This window comes from Vulpes lagopus, chromosome 9 (genome assembly GCF_018345385.1).
Source record: "Vulpes lagopus strain Blue_001 chromosome 9, ASM1834538v1, whole genome shotgun sequence".
Classification (NCBI taxonomy): Eukaryota; Metazoa; Chordata; class Mammalia; order Carnivora; family Canidae; genus Vulpes; species Vulpes lagopus.
Genome location: NC_054832.1, coordinates 28917828 through 28941670, shown reverse-complemented (window position 1 = coordinate 28941670; position 23843 = coordinate 28917828). Strand labels below are relative to the sequence as shown.

Sequence of the window (23843 nt, the reverse complement as noted above, 5' to 3'; positions counted from 1 at the left end):
ATATTTCCTCCTCATTACCTAATTCTTCACCTGTTTCTCATGGAATGAAACTGTTCCATGCATCTGACTGAACCCTAATTAAACCCTTCCTCTCTTGCCATTGATAAATCTAAGAAACCAACCTTTTCCCCCTCATAACATTACCATATGTTATGCCTCAAATCAACCCAGATAAAGTAGGTGTTATGAGTCAGCCACAACAAAAACAAATCCCAAGCAGTTATAGGCAAAGAGCTGCACTTTAGATAATTCTGAAAAATGTTAACAGTGCTTCTAAAGAACTAAAAATTCTCTCCTGGAATTTAGCGATATAAACAGAAATCTAGGCCTGAGATGGTTTGTATAGTATTTGAATGTTTTAAATAAATTCCAATATTCACTGGTTTGGGAGATTTTATAAATAATATAAAAGGAACAATAAGTCATTGGCGTTTGGTTTCTGGTTGAGATTACTTGGGGATGACCAGAAAGGTCACCAGAAAGTATTCATTTAAAAATTGGGTAAGAATGTCTACACATTCAAACTAGATATTTTGAGAAATAAATGAATATATACCAATACCTTTTACGCAAAGCAGATATGCAAGGTACTTTTCTGGTAAAAGATCTAATTCTCTAATATCTTTATTTCAGTTAATGAAATCTGTATCTGAATTCTTGATTCATAAATCTGCATTCTTGAACTGGGAACTTATAATAATCTCTGGAATATCCTACAGGCAAGTATAGGTCTACTGATGATTTGCATAGTCTCAGAATGAAACAATAATTCTTCCATCTGGTAACATGACAGATTTCTGATTATTCTTTTGTGAACACAGTTTAATATAACAGTATTTAGGGGAAAAAAGTAGAATAGTTATTGAAAAGGTGCTTAAAGGGAAAATAACTGGTAAGACCTGATTTTTATCTAATTTTTCCTTTCTTTTGTGTATTACCTCTGGAAAGTAGAAAATGTGACAATAAGTGGGCCTTTAGAAAACTGCCATTTCCACACCTAAAGGAAAAACATGATAGCATTTTATGGGATATCCCATGTCTCTCTTGCCCTCAGACACAACCAAGATAAATGAGAAGATGTCTAAATGGCAAGTCTGGGTGACAACATCATGGCAGACCTACTGCAATGAGCAGTTGACTGATGAGCAAGAGAATAGAGGTTGAATAAAAATGTGAATTCCTAGATGCTGTATACATTTTTTTTCTATTCTCAAGTAGGGGGTGCTTTGAGTTTAAGAAGAAAATTCCTTATCCCTTCTGTGTGCATGATAAAGTTTGTTTAAAACAGAAGTCATGTGGCTGCTTCATCCTGCTGATGCCATTCAAAGTGAGAACATTTCTCTATGGGGTGCTTGCTCTTTAGGCTTGACTGGTGGGCATCATGTCTGAATGGTGACAGAGGTAATGTGAGCTTGAACTGCCATCACAGGAGTAGTGCCTCTTCTTCCAGCTCATCTCACTGCTTTGATCTCTGCTTCCAATTTTTGGATGCTAAAAATGCTGTAACTGACCTTTAAGGACACTCTGCACTCTCCTAGGCACCTGTAAGATTAGTCTCAATTTTTCCAGAGATAAACTCACTCCCTCATATTCTCCAGCTAAAGAAAAGAACACAGTCAAGCTGAGTTTATCATTCTTTGTCCACCTGCTATGTTTTTAGGGCTCCAGTGTTTTGGGCCTTCTATCCTCTTCCTATTCAGTTTCCACCATATCATATCAATGTGATTACCATTTCCAGGTACACAACTTCAGCATATTCTCTGATGTTTGATTTGCCTGTGGTCAGAATTAGGTGTAAAAATGGAAGATTGTGTAGTATCTGTTTACTTTTCCTACTCTAATGTTGGCTTTGACTACTCAGCACCAGGTTTGACCTGAAGCTCAGAGCTTGGCTAATCCTGAGAAGAGAGATTCAATTCTGACAAGTTTGTCTCATCTAGGGTGCTCTTTTCTCTAGCTACCAATGATACCACAATTTTAAATCAGTCTTCTCAAGGGCCTTTATTATCCAGGGCTTGAAGAGGTGGTTATGAACTTAATGGCCCCTACACAACCTGGTTAAGGTCTTAGCAGTTTGGAACTTCTTTTTCATATATTTTTTAGCAGACTAAGACATGAAATATAAAAATCTAGCAGAGGGAACAGAGCTGATAACAGGGAAAGAATGAACCTGCCTTTAGAAAGTCAATTTCTCCACATCTGTTGTTATGGGATTCTTTCTTAGCCAGTTTTCCAGTAAAAAAATTTTGATACCATGTAGGTGGGCCAGCCAGCCAATTTCATTTCACATTTACATTCAACTTTTAACCTGATATGGAATATGTAAGAACATACTTCTTAAAAACCTTGTCCAGGTTTGGGTTAAGACTCAACTGGAAGCATTCTATTAATACAGGTATAGAATGCCTGCAAGATACTGTACTCAGTTTGATGCCTTCTGACCATCACTAGAATCCATCTACAGTCCATCTCAAACAGGATTTGAGTAACATGATTATCAGTGGCTCTACTACGGTTCTACTGTGAAACATCATTCATAGAAATTCTGAATTGGAAAATATTGTTTCCTTGTAAGCTATTTCTTCATAGAAAATACCTTATCTTGTATCAAAACAAAATACCTTATCAAACTCACTTATTCTTATAAATGATATTCTTTTATCACTAAGAAAAGCATGATTTATTGAATACTTCATAATCCCTAAAAGAGGGTTTAAATATACTAACCCTCTGTATTTGTCCTAAATTTTGATATTTGACATACAGTAACTGGAATGGGGTATCCTGTTCTAAAGTCTAAAGCTCTCCTAACATTCCTACCAAATTTTCTTTTGGGGGAGGCTTTTTCTCTACGGAGCTTATCTTGCAACGGTTTACAAGTACTACCCTGTTTGCTTTATATTGTAACTGAACCCAAATTTGTATGCCTAACGCTCAGCAAAGCCAATCACTGAGACATCAAGTATGCAGCAAGGAAAGGGTTTAATCGAGAGGCATTACAAGGAGACAAGCAGGCAGGCTCACATCTGTCTTACCCAATTGAGATTAGAACAAGTTTTTATAATCATGGGGGTTGGGATTACATATATATTGATGAAAATGATGGGAAAATATGACTATTCATGAAGAAAGGTGGAGCATGTGCATTGAGCAATCATATATGTAACATACATTCCATGTTTTCTTTGAGGTGGAGTCTTAACATTTAAATGAGGCAAAATTCAACCCCTGATGTCAAGAGGTCATCGGTAGCACAAGGAGAGGGGCTATGCACATGATATGAGAGCCAGTATAAACTGGATGTGGTCTTGGGCTCATTATCTTGGGTAACGAGTGCAGGACCTTGCTTGTTCATGGGCTAGAACCGTATCAGTGACCTGCATCCATGTCAGCCCAGGCCTCTATGGAGAGAGTTGGTGGATGTGTTAAATTATTGAGGTCTGAAAAGAAACAATAACTCATGAGGGAGAAACAGGTCTCTGAAAAATAAACTTTAAATTTCCTGTTATTCTTAACTCTGAGGGGCAGTTTCTGTTTCAGAACATTAGGAAAAGGAATAAGCACATTGACAAATGATTTTCAGTAGAATTAACATAACCTAAAACAATCTAGTTAACAATGAAAATATTTATTTGCATTTATTGGCATTCTCTAATAATACTTAATTAGGCAACATTGAATGATCCTATCCAGCAGAATTTTAGTTTTCAAAATTTGTTTAAAGTTTTTACTTAAATTCCAGTTAGGTAACATACAGTGTAATATTAGTTTCAAGTGTAAAATATAGTGAATCAACACTTCCATACATCACCCTGTGTTCATCAGGAGTGTACTCCTTAATTCCCATCACCTATTTGACCCATGCCTCCACCCACCTCCCCTTCGGTAAGCATCAGTTTGTTCTCTACAATTAAGAGTTTCTTGGTTTGTCTCTCTCCTTGTTTTCCCTTTTGCTCATTTGTTTTGTTTCTTAAATTCTATGTATGAGTGAAATCATATGGTATTTGTCTTTTTCTGATTGACTTCTTTGACTTGGCATAATGCTCTCTACTCCATAAATGTTGTTAACACATGGCAAGATTTCATTCTATTTTATGGCTGAATAAGATTCCATTGTATATAAATACCACATTTTCTTTATCAATCCATCATCAGTGGACACGAGCTGTTTCCATAATTTCTAGATAATGCTGCTATTAATATCAGGGTGCATGTATCTCTTAGAATTAGCATCTTTGTGTTCTTATACAGCAGAATTTTAAAAGAGTTAATATTTGAAAGTGCCCAGTAAAAGCAGTAATTAAGGATAACATTGTTGCTGTTATTTATTGGGTTATTTCTTTTGGATCTTGTTAGATTTATCAGGATGTTCTCTATCTAGGTAATGAAGAGCTTATTTTTAGCTATGGTAATATATTATTAAGATAAATCTTCAAAGTTTTCAAACCAAAGTTATATTCTCCATCCTTTATGGTATTAAAATTCTCTAACTGATTGAACAAATTCAAAACAATTTTTCCAAGTTAGAGGGACTTTTGCAAGGTTTCTAGTGGCTCCCATTCTTGGAGACAGGATAAGAATGTCCATATAGGCCAACATAAAAAGGACCCTCTGAAATTTTCATGATAGAATCTCAACTCTTCCCCTATAGGTCTGACACCTGAAGCATTTGAAATTTACTTTTATATACAAACAGAATTTCAACCATGTGGAGACTCATCAGAGAATTCAAGAACAAAAGACCAGAGATTGAGCAATTTTGTTAGAAGCTTTGCTAGAAAAATCCAATATTTGAAAGCCAGTCAGAGAAGCATGTTAACCGTCCAATCCTCAAGAGAATTCTGGCTCCATTCCTTAATTAAACAGACAGCAAGCTGGACTATATTATCTTAGTTTCCTGAAAAAAGTATCTTCCCTTTGGACTTAATAATATGTCCTTAAGCTTTTATTATTGGGTATAATATATTATTTATATAATTATATAGGACATATTAATTATATGTATATAATGTTATATATTATGTTTATATAATATTAATATAACACATTATAATATGTATAATAATATATAACAGTGCGTATAATATAGTAATATAATAATTATATTAATATACTGGAAGCATCCATTTGAAGAACATTTCTAGAGATGGATGAGTGGCTCAGAGGTTGAGCATCTGCCATTGGCTCAGGGTGTGATCCCAGAGTCTTCGGATCAAATCTCACATCGGGCTTCCTGCATGGAGCCTGCTTCTCCCTCTGCCTATGTCTCTGCCTCTCTCTTTCTCTGTGTCTCTCATGAATAAATAAATAAAATCTTTTTAAAAAAATGAAGAACATTTCTGTAGCTTCAGTAAAACCTTTTTCCACTGTGTCACTCACTGTCCTGTATGTAAAGATCTACCTGATTATTCCTTTCAGAATTTTGTACCAGAGTGTGTTTTCTTCTATAAATTAATACCCAGACTTTCTGGGGATCCCTGGGTGGCTCAGCGATTTGGCGCCTGCCTTTGGCCCAGGGCGCGATCCTGGAGACCCGGGATCGAATCCCACATCGGGCTTCCGGTGCATGGAGCCTGCTTCTCCCTCTGCCTGTGTCTCTGCCTCTCTCTCTCTCTCTCTCTGTGACTATAATAAATTTAAAAAAAATACCCAGACTTTCTTTATTATTTGTTTATTTATTTATTTATTTTTAGACTTTATTTTTATCAAGTACTTCATAATACTTTTTACCAAGTACTTCATAATAACGACCAAACATTCTTCATTCCCTTTTTGTTTTGTTTAATAGAAACCTCAAGGTTAAAAAAAAAAAAAGAAACCTCAAGGTTAACAAAATTATTGTGAGTTATTAACTAATATCAAGGTATCTAGTTTATATTCTCTTTTCTTCTGATTGATTTTGAATTAATCTTTTTTATTGTTAAGTTTTGGTTTAGCATTAACTGCATCAGTCATCTTTGAAATAGATGAACTACAATTATAGTTACTAGATAGCCTAGATTTTCCAGGGACATTTTTATTTGAAGTGGCATTATTCATTTACCTACAGATGATTAATTAAAATCTAATAATATACTTCCACATTCTTATAATTATAAAGTTTTTCATGAAAATAAATTCGCTGACCATTAAAAATTTGAAAGATCCCGAGTCCCAATTTTGGGCTGATAATCAGCTTCATATTGTAAATAAGCCCAACCTCATTCCAGTACTCAGACCCATTGTTTCCACTGACCATTGGCCATATTAACTTGGATGTGCCCCACATACTCCAAACTTAACATACCTTTCCCACCCAACCTAGTATTTCTTCCTATGCTTTCATACCTTGGTTATTGTCAAATTATCTAAGCAGTTTCTCTCACTGCCTCCACCTCATTCAGATTAGTCATTGACTTCATCTATTTCATTTTTGAAATACCCGAGTTATTACCCCTTCTCAGTTTCTTCACTTTTCTTTTTTTTTTTTAAGATTTTATTTATTTATTCACGACAGACACACAGAGAGAGGCAGAGACACAGGCAGAGGGAGAAGCAAGCTCTATGCAGGGAGCCCGACGTGGGACTCGATCCCGGGTGTCGAGGATTACACCCCAAGCTGAAGGCGGTGCTAAACCACTGGGCCACCGGGGCTGCCCAGTTTCTTCACTTTTCTAGTTCATCATTTCTCCTTGGCCCCTTCCTCTTGCTTTCCTACCTGTCCTCTACTCCATCATCTGAGTTTTCTTTCTAAAACTGAATTCTGATTATGCCATTTTTGACAAAATGTCCATAGTTCCTCTATTATCTGTAGAATACAGTTCAATTACATAACCATGACAGTAGTTGTCATCCATCCCAATTTGCACTATTTACTCCTGGAACACAAGTGTTTGCAGCTTTCCCTCTTCATCTACCTCCACTTCCTTCCTCTGCCCACTTCACAACTCTCTCCAAGGACCACCTTCCTATTATGTTTGGGAGAAATTATAAGTGAATCTGTATGTATGAGAGCCTGTTTTTCTGCTACTTCCAGCAGCTACGTGCTGCTGTTAGGTCTGGTTCAAACTTTCATTTGCTTCCCTAAGTTTATGGAATTCTGGAACAACCATCTGCTGGTGCCTCTAGCATGTGGGCTGCAGCAGAGGGGTAATACCAAGGGGCCTGCCCTTCTCTTCTATGCCCCATCTGTAAATCCTCCACAGCGCCATGAATATGAGGTTGTTATATATGGCTGACTTGTATGAAAGGTTTAAAGACGTAGAAAGAGAAGATACAGAATAATTAGGAACAGGGAACAACTTAATATTAAGTATGTAACATCCCTGATCTTCAAAATCCTTCAGCCATCTTTGCAATGGGGAATTTGTCAACGAGTAGACTTTTCTTTCTGAAGCCTCTGATTTCCTTGGGCCCTCTCCCACTGCCCTTTTCTTCCTCTGGCCTTATCTTTTCTCCCTACATGGTTATGCCCAACTTACAAGTTCCTCGATATTTATTATATAGAGTGGTTTTACTTTTTACCCACTCTCCCATCAGAGTAGGAAGTTTGATCTGTGAGTAAAAAGCTACAAAGTAGGTCCACTTTGTAAAGGGAAAAAATTCCCTTTGTTAAAGCCAGTATGGTTAAGCATAGTGAGAACATAAATTAATAACGTTTCTACTGAATTGTTTCCTTACTGCAGTTGGATAGAAGTCAACAATAACAAAACCAACTTCTCAGAATAATTATAGGCCTCTTGGCAAGTCAGAGTATTTTTTGATTGTTAAACAGATTCTCTTTTTCCTCTGACATATATTCTGACATAAAACCTAAATTCATAAAAACCTCATAAGAGGAAGGAAAGCTGATGAAGTATAGTTCAGCACAAATAATGCCATCTAGCTACCAATAAATTATTCATGGTAGCTATTTATATAGTGTAATTCCTATACTTACCTGAGAATATGCTGACAAGTTCTTCTTTCTACTATATTTTCATCAGTCGACTTAACTCAAGTCTGAGGAGAAAGATAACAGTTGCCTCTCTCTCTTCTTAGGTGTGTAGATTATGTTTATTGTATTCTAAGTTGTAAACTAAGTTATATTCTAAGTTATATTTACAGAAAGGAAGAAAGGAGAGTCTTTGTGGCTCCTTTAAAGGATGAGAATATGAATGTAATTAGGAAACAAATGGGGTCACCCTGGTTAATTATTTCATGAATCACCACGTCATAGGCCTGGCAGAGACCTTGAGAGACACCTTCTTACTCTCAGCAAGAAGATATTACCTAGACTGGATGATCGCCAATCCCATTTATACGGCCCTACTAAGAAGCTCTCACATTTTGCCTTATTAAGTCATTCCAATATAATAATCCTGGATATCATAATAGTCTTCCTGATGGATAACTGAATTCTTATGTTGCTTTCTTATCTTCTTATATTAGCCCAGGGAAGTCAAGATAATTAGTTCATAATTCGTTATTTTCTTAATTAAAAATAATTTTATTTTGTTTTCTGGTTTCAAAACTTTTTCACAATCATAGTACTATTAAGTACATGGGCTCTAATCCTGATTCCACAACTTACTGGTTGTGTGATCTTAGAGAAATTTTAAACCTGTTTGTGCCTCAGGTTCATCATCAATATTTTTGAAGTAACAATGGTACCTACCTTAGAGGGTCCTTTTGAAGATTAAATCAAAGGACTTAATAGGTGTAAATCTCTTGAATATTGGCATATAGTAAGTATTATAAAACATGCTTGTTAAGAATTAAAAGCACATTTAGGAAAAAAAGGAAAGAAAAATTCAGAAACACAATAGAAGAAACAAATTACTAAAAACTTTACTCTAGAGACAGACATTTTAATGTTCCGTCTTGTCTTGTGTACTATAAATCACATATATAGCACATAATTGGGATAATGCTGCATTTGAGAAAAGGCTCTGTATCATGAACTTCTTCACTTAATGTTATTTTATGAGCACTGCTCCATATCCTTAAAAATCTTCCACAATTATGTTTAGTGGTTTTACAGCAATCCATCATATGAGCTTACCTTATCTCAGCAGTCCCTCTGTTGTTGAGCAATGAGATTTTTCACTATGTAGCTAATGCAGTATGAATATCTTTGTAAATAAGCTTTTATCTATCTCCTTGAATATTTCTTTTTTAAAATATTTTCTTTATTTGAAAGAGAGAGAGAGTACATAGGGAACAGGGGGAGGAGCAGAAAGAGAGGGAAAAACATTCCCTACTGTCCCTATTGGACAATAGGGCTCCATTTCAGAACCCCAAGATCATGACCTGAGCTAAAGGCAGACCCTTAACTGACTGAGACACCCAGGTGCCCCTCCTTGAATATTTCTAGTCTAAGTTTTCTTGAAGTGGGATACTAGGAAAAAAGGATATTTTGAAAGTTCTAGGTACATACTATTAATCTATATTCCTGAAAGAAATGTATTACTTGATGCCTCTGTGAAGCTATATATGACATAGTACATTTCGAGGCCACATTAAGCATTGCTTTTTTTTTTTAAAAAAAAGGAAAACATGTTCCCAATTTGCTATAATAAAAATTATATCAGTTTGATTCCTGGTGAAAGTGAATGTTTCTACATATAAACTATTAAAAACTGGTGAATTTTTACTGAGACATGCCTTAGCCTTTCTGCTCTGCAAGTAGAAGTCATTGTTCTCTTACATTTTCCCTTGTGTCGTGGTTTCTAACTTTAATCCACTTCGTGGCTTTCCTCTAAAGAGTTTTTCCTTTTTTGGGTTCTTCTCTTATCCTGGAAACCAGGATAAGAGGCTACTTTAGTATTGGGGCCAGACTGCTGGTTTTTGGAATAATGAGAGAATTCATCATGTTCCTATTTATGCAAGTCATGAGCAATCAAGTGGTTGGTACGAGTTAGTATTGATCTGGGTACTATGGAGGTAAGAGAGGGTCCTTGCCCTCCCAGAGTTTAAAGTCTAATTGGAAAGAAAAGTCTAATGCATGAAACAATTAGTGATCAATACAAGGCAGCCTACACTGAGCGAATATTAGAATACAGATACTAAGTGCTTCAGTCATTTAAAGAAAGGGAGAAATCAATGATGATGTGAATAGTCATCAATGAGTTTGGCCTTGGCAGAGGGAAGGACAGGCAGTTCAGGTGAAAAGAACTATAGAAGTGATAGCCTATTGTAGATAGGAAGAGCATGGATTTTTGTGTCAGACCTGGGTGGGAAGTCTTAGCTCCACCATTTACTAGCTTTGAACTTCAGCGTAGGTATTAACCAGTCACACTCCAGGTTTGAATCCCAACTCTGTCACTTACGAGCTGTGTGTCATAGCTGATATTTTGGGCAAGCTAATAACTTCAATGGTAAATCGAATTTGGTTCATAACATTATGGTAATCAGAATACCTACTTCATAGGGTTGTTGTGGGAATTAAGTGAGCACATGTGAAAACTGGGTCCTGGCACATTATAAACACTCAATAGTGTTAGTTTTCATCACAAATTGCTTTAGACATCAATTTAATAAATTTAGTAAATCACTTGTTAATATATTGTACTAATGATTCTCCACCATAATAACTGTGGGTGTTTTGAATGAGAATTAGACAGATTTGTCATTGCAAAGGAGAGAAAGAGACTGGAACTGGAGGTTTTCCTCCAAATTATGATGCACGTTTTATATTTTGAAGTGAAGTGCTTGGCTTCCCTCAAGGTCAGTTTATTGTTCATTATAGCCTACATGCACAGACCTGTATCTCCCTCCATTTGGGCTTGAAAGCCTTTTTTCTGTAAGGCCCAAAGTTACCTCTGATTGAGGAAGGGAGTAAATAAAGGTATGCAACTTTCTTAACTACTTCAGCAGTAGGGAGCAGTGCTGACTATGCCATTTTAGTATCAAGGCAGAATGAGTTCATTTTTAGCAATTGTTCTTAATGTCATCTGTATTCCAGAGTAGTTAATTTTGCTAATTTGGCAAAACACGGATAAAGTTAAATAAAATTCAAAGATAAATTCAACATAAGCAGACAAATTCTCTGGTCTGGATAAATGGCAGTAAAGAACAGCCTTTTGCCAGATTGCTCCCTGAATAGAATCTTTTAGGTTTTAACACTAAGAGTGTTCCAAAATTTTTTTTCAACCAAACAAAAGGATTTTGTGGGATATTTCTATGGCAAAACTCTTCTATTCACAAGACAGAGTTTTCTGCCACATAACATTGGAACTAATTATTGCAGCTATGGCTATTCAAGGTCTGGAGGATTATGGTATAAGATATTATTAGCACATCATACTTTACAATTAATCAAGACAGTTTTCAGAATGATTTTCTGTCTCATGAAGAGAAATATAATTTCTTTCTCGGACTATCTATGTTGGCAGAAATAAGAGACCTCTAAATACATAGTTTCCACGTAGATGATTGATAATAATGAAGGAGGGGAGAAGAGGAAGAGGAGGAAGGGAAGGAGGAGAGAAGAAAAAGGAGGAGGAGGTGGAAATGAGAGAGAAGATGAAGGGGAAGATTATTTTTGATCATGATGATGCCCCAATTCAGCTATTTGTCAACCAATACTTAATCAACATGAACATAGCTCCCAAGTACTTCCAAAAACCCAGGTTCTGCTGTGACAAAGCAGCTCACTTAAGATAATGGTGGATCTAATGATGGAATACCAGACAGGATTCCCTCTTGGCCTTCGTCTCATTTATCATATTTAAGTTTCATCAGAGTCCTGCAAAACAGTGTTATCCCTGTTTTATAAATGAAGAAATTATGTCTCAGATGACTTGACAAGAGTAGAGGAGCAGGCATTCAACTTCAAGCTAGTTGTTTTCCTGTTATGAAGCCCTTATTATCGCATGTGCAGTGAAGATTAAGCAAGACACTTCATAGAATGCCTGACACAGTCGGCACTCAAATACAATTTTTTTCCATCTTTGAGTTCCTTACTGGAGATTACATAAATCTCATGAGAACTATTGTGCACATAGGAAGAATAACTACATTTTCTTTTTGGCTCAAAGAAAACTGACAGCATAGCTTATCTGAACCTCAGTGGGGGCAATAAGTAGCATGGCTACAAATTTTGATAGGTTTAAGTTGGTTTTATATTTTGAGAAATAGCTATATTATCTAAAAGCAAAATACTGGTATAGTATACTGGCCTTATAGAGTTTCTTATTTTTCAAATTCCATGACCATTACTTTTCTTTATAAAATGATGAATACCAAATGAAATAGCTAGGATAAATAGATTTTTTTTTTTTGCAAGAAGGGTAATATTCCCTCTAATCTGGAATAAATAATGACTCCTTAGTGAAGGTGTCCTAGGTTTCTGTCTTTTCTCTACTGCCTATGAGTTGTGGCTAGTCATCTAAAATTCTTGAGCTTCAGTTTTTTTAATTTTTAAAATGCAGGTAGTAATACTTGTCTTGGAGGAATGTTGTGAGAATTTGGTAAGTAAGGTATAAATTCCATAACATATAGTAAGGACTCAAAAAAGTGCTTCCTCCTGCTCATGAACTGGAAGCATTGGGATTGGTATTTTAATAATCTTAATAATAAGATTATTTTTTTGTTGTAATAATACAACAAAATCATATAGGTAATCTTAAGGTAAATTGTGATTATTTCCCTCTTTATTATTATTATTATTTTTCATTTCATTTCTCTCTTTAAAAAGCACTACTCAAAAAAAAAAAAAAAAAAAAGCACTACTCATTTGTGTGTTTCTGGGAGTTTTTAGAATAATTTTTTTTTTTGCCTTTAGTATAAAAGTATTAAATATAATGGCTCAAGTGGTCATCAGAGAATGTAGGAATTTTTATATTCATTGATACATAATGTGCTTTAACAACACAAAGACTTTAGAAATTGTGATGGTTATCAGTGTCATCTAACAAACAGCCCTAACTCTCCCCATTTCCACTTACATGATGGAACTGCATTTCCCAGTTTGAATGGGACTGTGGAACTAGACTTGGCTAGCAAGTTGCCAGGAGTTACAATGCCTGGTCCAGACCTTTCAGACTCCCTTTCTCCTTCCAGCTTGACAACCAGTAACAATTGAAAAGGTAGCTACATCAGACTTGGTCTCTAAGAACCTCCTCCCCTATTGACCTATAAAAGTCATATAGTAAGATACTATGGAATTGTAGCAGCATTATGTAACTCATTCTAAATGATCAGAAGTGGTTAACCAAGGAAAAATCTTCTAGCAAAAAAAAAATATATATATATTACATAAAATATATATATTACACATACATACATATATATGGCAATATATGGAGCCTCACTTCAAATTGTCCCTTTAGAATTGTCAACCTTGACAGCACTTATACATAATAAGAAAAAAATTTCACTTAGTAATAGCAATTCTTATGCATCCCTCAGTTGAAAGTAGAGATCAAAAGTAGATTAAGATAAGTTTAAAAGCAGGAATATAACTTAATTTGATATTTTTTCTCATCTAAAAGTTTTTTATATATTTAGATGAGTATTCTTTAAAATACCAAAAAATACCAATTCATGTAGTTTTTTCACATCATGCAATTCACACTCTAGGTTCAATACTGAGTAAACCCAAATATCTTTGATTTTTTTCATATAAAGTAAAATAATAAGGTATGGTTTACATTGTTCAATGATAATGATAGCAAGAAGAATGTTGTGTTTGAATCAGAATAAATATTACTATTAATTTTTTAGACAAATAATTTCAAATATAATTTTAAAAGACAAAATCAGCATCACAGATTCAGATTTAAATAAATAAGAACAAACACAATGAAATATCTTAATAAATAGTTTTATTTTAAAATGATATGACACACTTGCTATTAACATATAAGGCATCACATGCCCTAAGAAAAAAGCCCATAACCTTAAATAACTGCCCTTTTTGCATATTAAAACACATAATCAACATCAAATTATTTTTCTTATTTGGCAAGAAAAATAAAATTAAAAGCACGATGAGAGCCACAAAATAGAAACTCTCAAATATACTGTATAGAAATAATCCATCTTTGCTTTCTTGTACAACATTTCTTCCCAGCCTGGCTAGGAAGCAGGAAGATGGCAGTGGGAAAATAAGGCTGTTTTCTTCCTGAAACCCAGGAGAATTACTAAAACTTGGAGCAAAGGAAAATACTTTCTGCTGCCCATATTTCCTTGAAATAAAATATTAATTCATGATAAGATAAATTCTAAATATGCCACACTCTTATGAGCCTGAAATTGCACAGTTAAAAAAATAAATCAAACATCTGTGAGATGCTGAACAGCCAAAAGAGACCTACGTAACTATGGCATCTCATTCTGAGGTTGATTCTAAATTCTTCATTCATGACCTGTGAAAGACTTCTCTTGTCCTTAAAGTCAACATTAAGGCATGCCAAATCTCCTATAAGAAAATTATTCTAACAATAGCTTTGGATATTACAGTTCTATAATTATAAACATTCTTCTAATACATACAGAGACTTGATTGGACATAAATTTACACACTAACAAACATAAACCACAGGTATGCTCTTAAGTGTAAGTCACAGATTTTTGAAGTCAATTTTACATATTTAAAAAAACATCTTATGTTTTACAGTGTCAGTGCACAAATCAGGCAAATTATTTCCCAAGGCTTCTGCCCATAAAGTTGGAAGGAGAGAATATTTTAGAATACTATGAACCATAAAATATATGAACCAAATACTATGAACCAAAAATATAGCTGAAAATCAGCTGAAAGATAATGATATGTTAATTCTCTTTCTTATGAACCCTTTTATACTGGGTAAAGCCAGTGAGAGTTCATTATAATTCTTTTCATTGTAGTCATTCTTTATGCCCAATTCTGGGAAAGGTCAAACCCCATTGCAGAGAACTATAAAGATCTGTCTTATTCGTTTGTCACAGTGGAATCTAGCTGGTGCTATTAAATCTTGTTGAATAGGTGAACCACTGGTGAAGGTTGTGAATCTCTTTTGTCAGACCACATTTTTGTGGTAGCAGTAAGTGCTGCAATGGAATCTGACCTTCAGATTGAAAAACCTGCTCCTAATAAATATATAGAACATTTTTTTTAACTTTAGATGATTAATCCAGGTAAGGTTTTGCATAAGCCTCTCGCACATATGAAGGCTGAAATGTTCAAATGCTGTTGCCTAGAATTTCTGCCTGTCACAAAGAAGTAACAAAAAGTAGAGCCACTTGGGTTCAGACCCTAATTCCTGACACTCAACTGGCATAGTGCTCACTCAATCACTATCCTTACACTGGGAGGCAAAACGAAGGCACAATTAGTAGGGCAGTCTCTTTGTCTAAATTTGCACCTCAAAGGACATGTGCGAGCATTGGTTCAATTGGGTCCCCAAAACAAATAAGTATGATAGGGATGGACTCAGATATTTTAAGCAGACAGCAAAGCTTGTGATATTGATCCCAGGCAGGTACCTAGTAAAATAGAACCAAGGGGCATAGCAGTTGTATGGATAAAAGCACCACAGCCACCAAGAATTTCATGGTACTAAGCAGTCCTACATTCCTCTAAACTATAAATCAGTTATGAAATGGGAAGCCTAGAGAAAAGACATTCTTCCTCTGAGGAGGCCAGTAAGTGGTCTGCTTCTGGAGCTCTAAATGGCTAGAAAGGACCCTCAGCATTGCAGAGAAAACATTCAGCTCTACTATAAACAGTTTAAGGTGCCCTACAAAGGAACAGTTTACTAAAGTTATTAGGAAGATTAAACTGTCCATAAGCAGCATATAGATCCCAGTTGGTACTGGAGAAAGTCAGCTTTCTTTCTGGTATTCACCCCTCTGGACCACATTGCTAAAGAATGAGCTGCTTTCTTTTAAGATTAGGAAAGTGACTTACAGTTTAGTTTTTTGAAACCTGATAGAAAGTTAAAGACCTAAACATGGACCTCTGAAAGAAGTTGCTGTTGCAGTTCTAGCAATAGAAACTCTCATAAACAACAACCAGCACCATGTTCAAGAGATAGATGTAAGGTCATAATATCCATGAAGGATCCAAGACCAGCAAGACCACAGCCATCATCGGTTCAATGTCTATAGCGTTTATCACCTGATCTTGCCAAAGTACTTCTAAATAAAGACATTTAGAGCCAAAAACCTCTGACTCAGGTTGGAAACAAAAGAGTCTTAAAGTTCAGGGGGTTTTTGTTGCCTGTGTTACCATGACTTTAAATTCAAGTAATCCTCATCTTGAATTCAGGCACTGATAGGATGGACAAGAGCTACCCAACTGAATACTGGAGGGAAGCGGATTAAGGCAGTTAGCTGAACTTTGTCAATACAGCATTAAAGGAGATACCCAGATGATTTTCTGAATTGGTTCTTTTTGGAGTAATGGTCTGCCATCACATAAGTAGAACCTTAAAAGAGGTGTGTCCTATACGTGAACAGATTTAAATAATGTTGTTGAAATAAATAAGCATTAATTATAATATTTCAATTTTAAAATTTTAAGAAAGGAGAGGAAGAAATGCATTCTGACTTGTTAGGTCTTTCCTTGTGCATATCTTATCCTTATTAGAACTCAAATAGATATAATGGGAGATATGTGTATCCTTTAGATCACATCAGAACTGTATGTAATTTGGTAGTGCTGTTAAGATTCATTACATGTTTCCCAATGAAAAATTTCGGGTTTTTCTCCTTTATCCAGTTTTACAAAATTGAAAAACTTCCTAACACTTGATTCTCAAATTTGTCTTCCTTCATGAGCTGAAAATCGGGCTGTACATTAATTCAGTTTAGTCTGCAATTTAGCTAATTAACTATGTTTCACCAATAAATAAAACAAAACTCAGCTGATCCCACTTAGCTTCTAAGAATAAGCATGTACTTTTTTAATGTATTTTTTAAAAAGACAAAAGACACACAGCTCAGACCTACTCACCCAGCCAAGGATATCATTAACTTATTGCCTCAACTTCCATGTAAAGAGGATCCCTAAACAAGCTAGAATCTGACAATTTATAAACCTTCAGAATATGAAATTTATACTACTGATAAGTCAACTTCAACATAAATCATGACATGAGAGTCACAGTAAAACAAAAACTTTGTTCAGAAAGCACAACGACCCAGCAATAGATAGCAAAAATCATGTTTATATTCTCCCAATTTTTTTCAAATTGAGCTACATCTAGCTTTTGCTGATGTTCATATAATTTCTCATTTTTACCTAATAATTCTTTCACATGCCTGCCCTCTCCCTTTTTAGTATCCTCTGATTCTTTTTCCATTTCATCTTAAATCCTTAGTAACACACAATGTATCTAACTCATCAGATCAATCTCTGACGGCCACAAGAACTCATTCACATAAATGTCCTGAGTCACACACTCTGCCAGCCAAAGTCATCCACGTATTCCACAATCCTCAAAAACAACAAAAACTTTAGGCATTAGAATTAGGCTTTAGAATCTATCAAGAAATTGTGTTCTCACTTCCCCATTTCTGCCCTTCCAGCCAAAGTTCCAAGTTCCAGTCCTCTTTACGAATGACCCCACCGATGGAAGTTCAAGCAACTCTTACAGTGGAAGGATGGAAACACCTCAAGGATTAACTGTAAAATGTAAGCTGTTTCTGAGCCTGTCTTTTCTACTCCTTTCTGAACCATAATGGTACAGAGATAGTGTGGACACTGGTTGTGTTTTGCAAAGTTGTGACCACTTTGCTCATCATGAATCTCATTGAGCAAGTTTGAGTGTTATGAGGCAAGATTTCACAGTTACTGAGGGCATGGATGAGGAACTCAGAATGATACTTATGGGGCACCTGAGTGGTTCAGTAGGTTAAGCGTCTGCCTTCAGCTCAGGTCATGATCTCAAAGTCCTGGGATTGAGCCCCGTATCAGGCTCCCTGCTCAGTGGGGAGTCTGCTTCTCCCTCTGCCCCTCCCTGCCTTGCTGTGCTCTCTCTCTCTCTCTAATAAATAAATAAATCTCTAAACAAAATTTAAAAATTAAAAAAAAAAGAATGATACTTAGACCACTGTTAGGAGGTGATCAGTTTTAGTGAGGATGCAGTTCCCACTGAATCTCTATGTTTACTCTTTCTCTCTGCCGTTCTTCTAATTTTTTAGCTGTGGGCTTAAGGACTGCTGCCATCCTAGGGCAATGGCAATGGCTTGTTGCTTGGCCTAGAGTAAGTGATACCAGCTTCTAGGCACAGTCTCTAAGAGTCTAGCTGCAATTGTATTGCAATTGTATTTCTCCAAACAACAACAACAAAACATCACGTGGGTGTGTGTGAGCCAATCATGACTCAGACCTGCCTAGAGGTTTATGTCTGGAAATATATTATGAACGTCTTATGCGTTGGCTCTCTGGTGTGAGAACCAGGAAATAATTCTAGAGCCTGGGTGGCCAGTATGATGGCAAAACCACAAAAATAAAATGAAATTTATATGAGCAACTAATTTTACTTCATCTAGAGAATGAGCATGCAACACTGGCTAAAATCTGGCACTACTGTTCTGGGTTAAATTAAGATTAGTCTTATAATGATTTATATTTTTTTCCTAAAAAGTTGATTCTAGTGACTTAGTTACCACTTCTGAGCACAGGAGTAATTTTAAATATAACAGATGTGTTTTTGCATTTTAAAAAATAATCAACATCCTCAAGCTTCAAAATATTCAAATTCAAAACCCTATATTTTAGTGTTCAGCCAATTTAAAAGAAGAAAAGAATTAGCAAGAGAATGGATAAGCACCTTTGAGAATTAAATGTAAGCCTTATTATATGATTAGTACTTAAGTTCTATTTCATAAAATGTTACTAATTGGTCCTACTGTGTGTAGGACCTCCTAATGTCCAAAGAATAATACCCCATATACCATGTAAAAGAAATCATTTGTACACTGGTTGTTAGAAATATTTTGCTATAGAAATAGAAACTGATGGCCATTATAGATTAGTTAATCTCAGTTCTTTAGATGGACAGGTGTAGCTGGTTGTAGTTTCTTAATGCATTTACACAGCTTTTCTTCTAAATAAAAAATACATATAGAACCAAAACACTCATTGGCTGTTGGTTTGGGAAATAAGCCTATCTTGCTAAGCAAATAAACTGCACTGTTCATTTTAAGAAATGTGGTTTGTTTTCAAATAAAATGCTAATACAGATTCTCACTAGGCTCACAACCAGAATTAACTCTGTACATCAAGAGCATCTTCCTCTACCAAGGACAGTTCCAGGGTATTTTCATTAGTGCAGGTTTTCATCCTAAAGTTGAAAGAACCGTAGAGTTTTGCAGACTCTTTGGAAGAGGCAAACCTGTTGCGACGATACAGCTCCCCTTTCCACATAGACATCATTAGCAAACAGGACAGAACGACCCCCCCAAGCGTAAGCAGGCAGAGTCCTGCAATCACACAGCGGTCCAGGTGAGCCCCCAACCTCGCGCTCTCCTTTTCCAAGCGTTCCATCTCCCTGGCTGCCACGGTGTTGGGATCCACAGTCACTTCCCGTGGGACAATGTAAGAGATGATCACCAGCAAGATGCCAGTGACCAAGAACAAGATGGCACTGACGAAACCATAGTCTACGGACTTCCCTGAAGATGTGGCTTCTGAACTTACATCATCCTCATCTTCAGATATCAAGGATATGGCAGGCTCATGGGACCACTCATTTGGATTTCCCCAGCCAAGGTCTCCCAGATGACTGCTTCCTTTTGCTGAAAGGGAACATCGGTTCTTTTGCTCTAAGTTGACATTCTCATCCACGCAGGTAAAAGAAGTTTCTAATTCCTGGCTGCAGCAGTTGCAGACTTTCCGGCCTGCCGTTATTTGGTTGTTCCCTGAGTTGAGAGGTCCTGGTGGCAAAGAGTCTATCTGAATAGCACTGTCTTGCAGGGAGGAGGAGGGGGATGCTGGAGAAGGGCGAAGTTTAGATCCTTCTGTCTCAGCTGCTCTGGGTGTCGACATACAGTGTCTCTGGCAGCAGAGAGCAGCTTTGACAGCTGCTGCATCTGCCTGGTCACCAGGAAGCCCTCCTGAATGCCAGTCTGCAGCATCACACAGGACCGCCTGGCTGCTCTTCTTAGCAAGGCAATGGAGCTCCATCGAGCTAGTCAGACATCCCCCAGCAGCTTCTGAAAATTCTGCCAACAGCAACACAGATAAGAACCCAATAGCGGCTAAGGCTACACTACCAGGAGTATCGCTCCTGGGGTCCCCATCTCCTTTTTGGTCACAATTGTTGACACTTCCAGCCCCAGTTCCTCCTAAAAGGGATAAAAGAAAGGAAAGGATATCTAGTGGCAGGAAAGTGTGAAAAGGGCAAATCCTCTGACTTAGCAGAGGGATTGACACTGAGAAACTTAGGTCAGGGTAGAGGTAGAAAAGGAGCACAGAGGAAGTAGCAGTGTCTCTGAAGGAAGCATTGCCGTCACCAAGCCAAATTTATCCAAGGACTCACACATTTCTGTGACAGGATCCCTCAAATAAGAAGGCAAGTTTCCTGTAGAGAGACACAAATGAGAAAGGCAGGGACCTTTTTTAGCAGAGCTGAGATTTTCTGGAAAACCTGGGGAAGCACACACTTCTCAACAATTCAGTTAAATTCTTTACACTATCTTTGGTTCAGAACAGATCCTAATATTGATTAGCTTTAGAGCATCACTGTGGAGGAACAAATATGGCACTATCCGGTGGGCTCTACTGGCACTGGGGCTCAGCATTGTGACTGAGTAGCTCTGAAGTGGGTAAAAGATACCCGGCCACATCTCCGAAACTTAAGGTCATCCGCTGACCTTAGTCACAGTCCTGTGTGTACAAAACCCTCTGCTTGTTCATTGTGCTTTCATTCTCAGCCCCTGCAGCTACAGGATGCTAGCTTGTTCTGGACTGGGAAGTATGGAGACAACTCGCCTTACCGTGTGATCCCAGCCAGACCTGATGGGGCAGCCCGCTCCACTCCTCCTCTCCCCACCACACCTGGTCTAGGTACAGATCAGCTACTCTTGCTCATTGTGTCTGAATGGGTCTGAGTTCCTCTTCCTCTCCCTGTGCACACATGGCTAACAAACACGCATGGGAAATTGACCATCCAGAAGTTTTTATTTAGAAGTAAACTGACAGTAAAGACAAATTATAAACCTGCAGAGTCACAGTTCTGTTGAGGGAAACAGGTGAGAAGCTGTTAACATAGTTCCAAAATTACCTTTGGAAATTTGTCTCCAGACATGCCTTACTCCCACTGCAGCATGGGATCCTTCTGTGACAGAACTTTGGGTTGAGCAGAAACTGTCATCCTTCCAAGGAATAAACAACTCCACTATCACCGAGTACAGCAGTTACAAGCAAGGGCCCTTTTAATTTTGTTTCCAAATTCTTGGCAATAATTGATTTAACCCATGGTGCTGGGGGCTTATTATGCTCAAAATTCGCAGCTCCAGGGATTCCTGGGTGGCTCAGCGGTTTAGGGCCTCCCTTTGGTCTAGATTGTGATTCTGGAATCCTGGGATCGAGTCCCGCATGGGGCTCCCTGCATGGAGCCTGCTTCTCCCTCTGCCTGTGTCTCTGCTTCTCTCTCTGTGTGTGTCTCTCATGAATGAATAGGTACAATCTTAAAAAAAAAAAAAAATTTGCAGCTCCAACAGCTGGCACCCCCCCCCACACACACACAAGTAATGCTTACCTAAGGTCTACTTGGCAACTCACTTAAAATATGGGAGAGGGAATCCACACTTTTCTGTTCTATATTAGTCTGCTTTATTTTTTTTAACTTCCATTGTCGAAGTTTTTCTGTAACTGAAACAGGAAAACAAAACAAAAACCACCAAGTGCAAAAAACATACAACTGAACCAACCACAGCTTTCCCCTAGCAAGTGGACACAGATCCCTACAGTCGGATCCGTCCACGAATAAAGCGACGATAACGGATTTGATCAATTCCTCAGACGAAAAGCAGTCTCGCAGCTCCCTCAGACGTGCGGGGCTGACGAACTTCGGCACGATCAGCGCCTCACACCGGGCCACCCGGGATAAAATCGGCAGGATCCGCACGGGCTTCCAATTCATAACAAAGAGGGACAGAAATCTCCACTTAGTCCCCCTCTCCTCGTCTCTCAGGAAAGACGGACTCCGCGTGTTCCATCGCGGATATGCGAGCCGCACAGCTCCACAACCGGCGCCTCCCTCCTCAGCACAGGATGGGTAACCCCACGGCACCGCCAAAGGCTCTTGGCCTCCGACTCCCGCCCTCGTCCCTCTGGCTAAGCGCGCGGCTCCTGAAACTGCACCTCGGAGCGAGGGGACCGCTCCTGCCTCCCCGCCGGCCTCAGCGGGCACCGACACCTGCACGGAGCTAACGGACGGGCGAGGCCGGTCTGGGGAGGCGACCTCGCATCCGGCCGGCGCGGGGATCAATCCGTCGGGCCCGGGGGAACCTCGAGGCACCGGCGTCGGGCCGCGACCGCCGAACAGCCCGAGGCAAGGCGAGCGCCCGGCGCAGGGAGTGGGACGCGCTCCGCTGCCCCGCCAGGCTCCCGGGGGCTCTCCCTCGCCCCAGCGCCTCCTCCCGGCCCCGCTCGCCCTCACTCACCCCGCCTGACCGCCCCGTGCGGCCCGAGCACCGCGCGCCCCCCGGCGCGGCTCCGCGGGGAAGTCGCCCGCCTTCCGGCCGGCAGCGCTCTCGGAGCCTCCGCTCCGCCGGGCTCCGCCGGGTGGGCAGCGCCTGCGGCGCCGGCCGGGAGGGGCGGGGCCGGGCGCGGCGGGGCGGGGCGGGCGCGGCGGGGCGGGGCGGGGCGGGCGCGGCGGGCGGGGCGGGCGCTCCTTGGTGCTGAGCATCCCGGGAGATGTAGTCCAGGGCGGTCTCCCGGCTCCCCCCACCTTGCTCTTTCCCCTCCGCGTGGCTTTTGCCCTTCCTGCTCTACGTCCATGCTCCTGATCATCACTTTAGAAGACATCACTGGACCCTAAACTCAGGGTTGGGTCCTACAGCCTCAGGTACGGCCACAAGATTATGGGGGAAGGAGTGTATATGTGGTTCCAACACTGTGCCAGCCGATATGCCTGTTTTGTCTTATTTAATAGAACAGATCTTGGAAGAAGATTTTATTAATCCTCATCCTTACAGATAAGGAAACGAGGCTTAGAGGAATTAAGTGTTTCATCCAACGTTACAGAGACAAGAAAGTTTATTCCGGGAATATGCTTCCAAAGTCATTGCCTTGCCCACACAATCAGGAGAAATATCACCATTGAGGGATTTGTTCTTTTTTGCCTGTTGCATCCCCTGTGCCTTAGCCAAGTGTCTAGTGTCTGTTGCATTATGAGTAGTAATGATCCAAAATAACGACCGTTAACATAAATAATACTTATTACTTCCAGGTTCTCTTCTAATCACTTAAGATACATTAACTCGTTTAATGTTCACAATTTTTTTTTTTTTTTAATTTTTACACGAGAGGAAATTGAGTTACAAAGAAGCTTAGTGATTTGTTCAGAGTGCCCAGGACTCGGCAGAGGTGAGGCATGAACTCCAAAAGTTCTAAAAATTATGCAAATTGCATGAATGGAAGAAAGATCAGAGGGCTAGAAAAGAAAGGGTTGGGAATAAAGGAAGTCGGCAGATGAAGCTTCTGAGTTATGACTCCCAGGATAGAACAAAGTAACTTCTTTGGGTCACCAGTCTTTCTAACCATAGTGGATTGCACCAGCCAACAGCCAAAGGGAATGTGTGTGGTTTGTGGATCATCTTCAAGTTTTCAGCATTGCCTTTGGGACTATTATGGGGTTACTGATTGTTTTCATCTATGGGAAACAAAAGAAGGGCTATAACCCTTTAACTTTTTTCTACTTGTGAGCAGCTCATATAAATTCTGT

At 38.6% G+C, this 23843-nt stretch overlaps 1 protein-coding gene across 1 annotated transcript; it reads right to left on the bottom strand.

The window, feature by feature from the left end:
- Nucleotides 1–16837: 16837 nt before the first annotated feature.
- On the bottom strand, nt 16838–20093 carry TMEM74 (transmembrane protein 74). Its single transcript, XM_041769548.1, has one exon. It carries the CDS (start codon nt 20075–20077, stop codon nt 19160–19162), a length of 918 nt encoding a protein of 305 aa, XP_041625482.1. The 5' UTR covers nt 20078–20093; the 3' UTR covers nt 16838–19159.
- Nucleotides 20094–23843: the final 3750 nt, after the last annotated feature.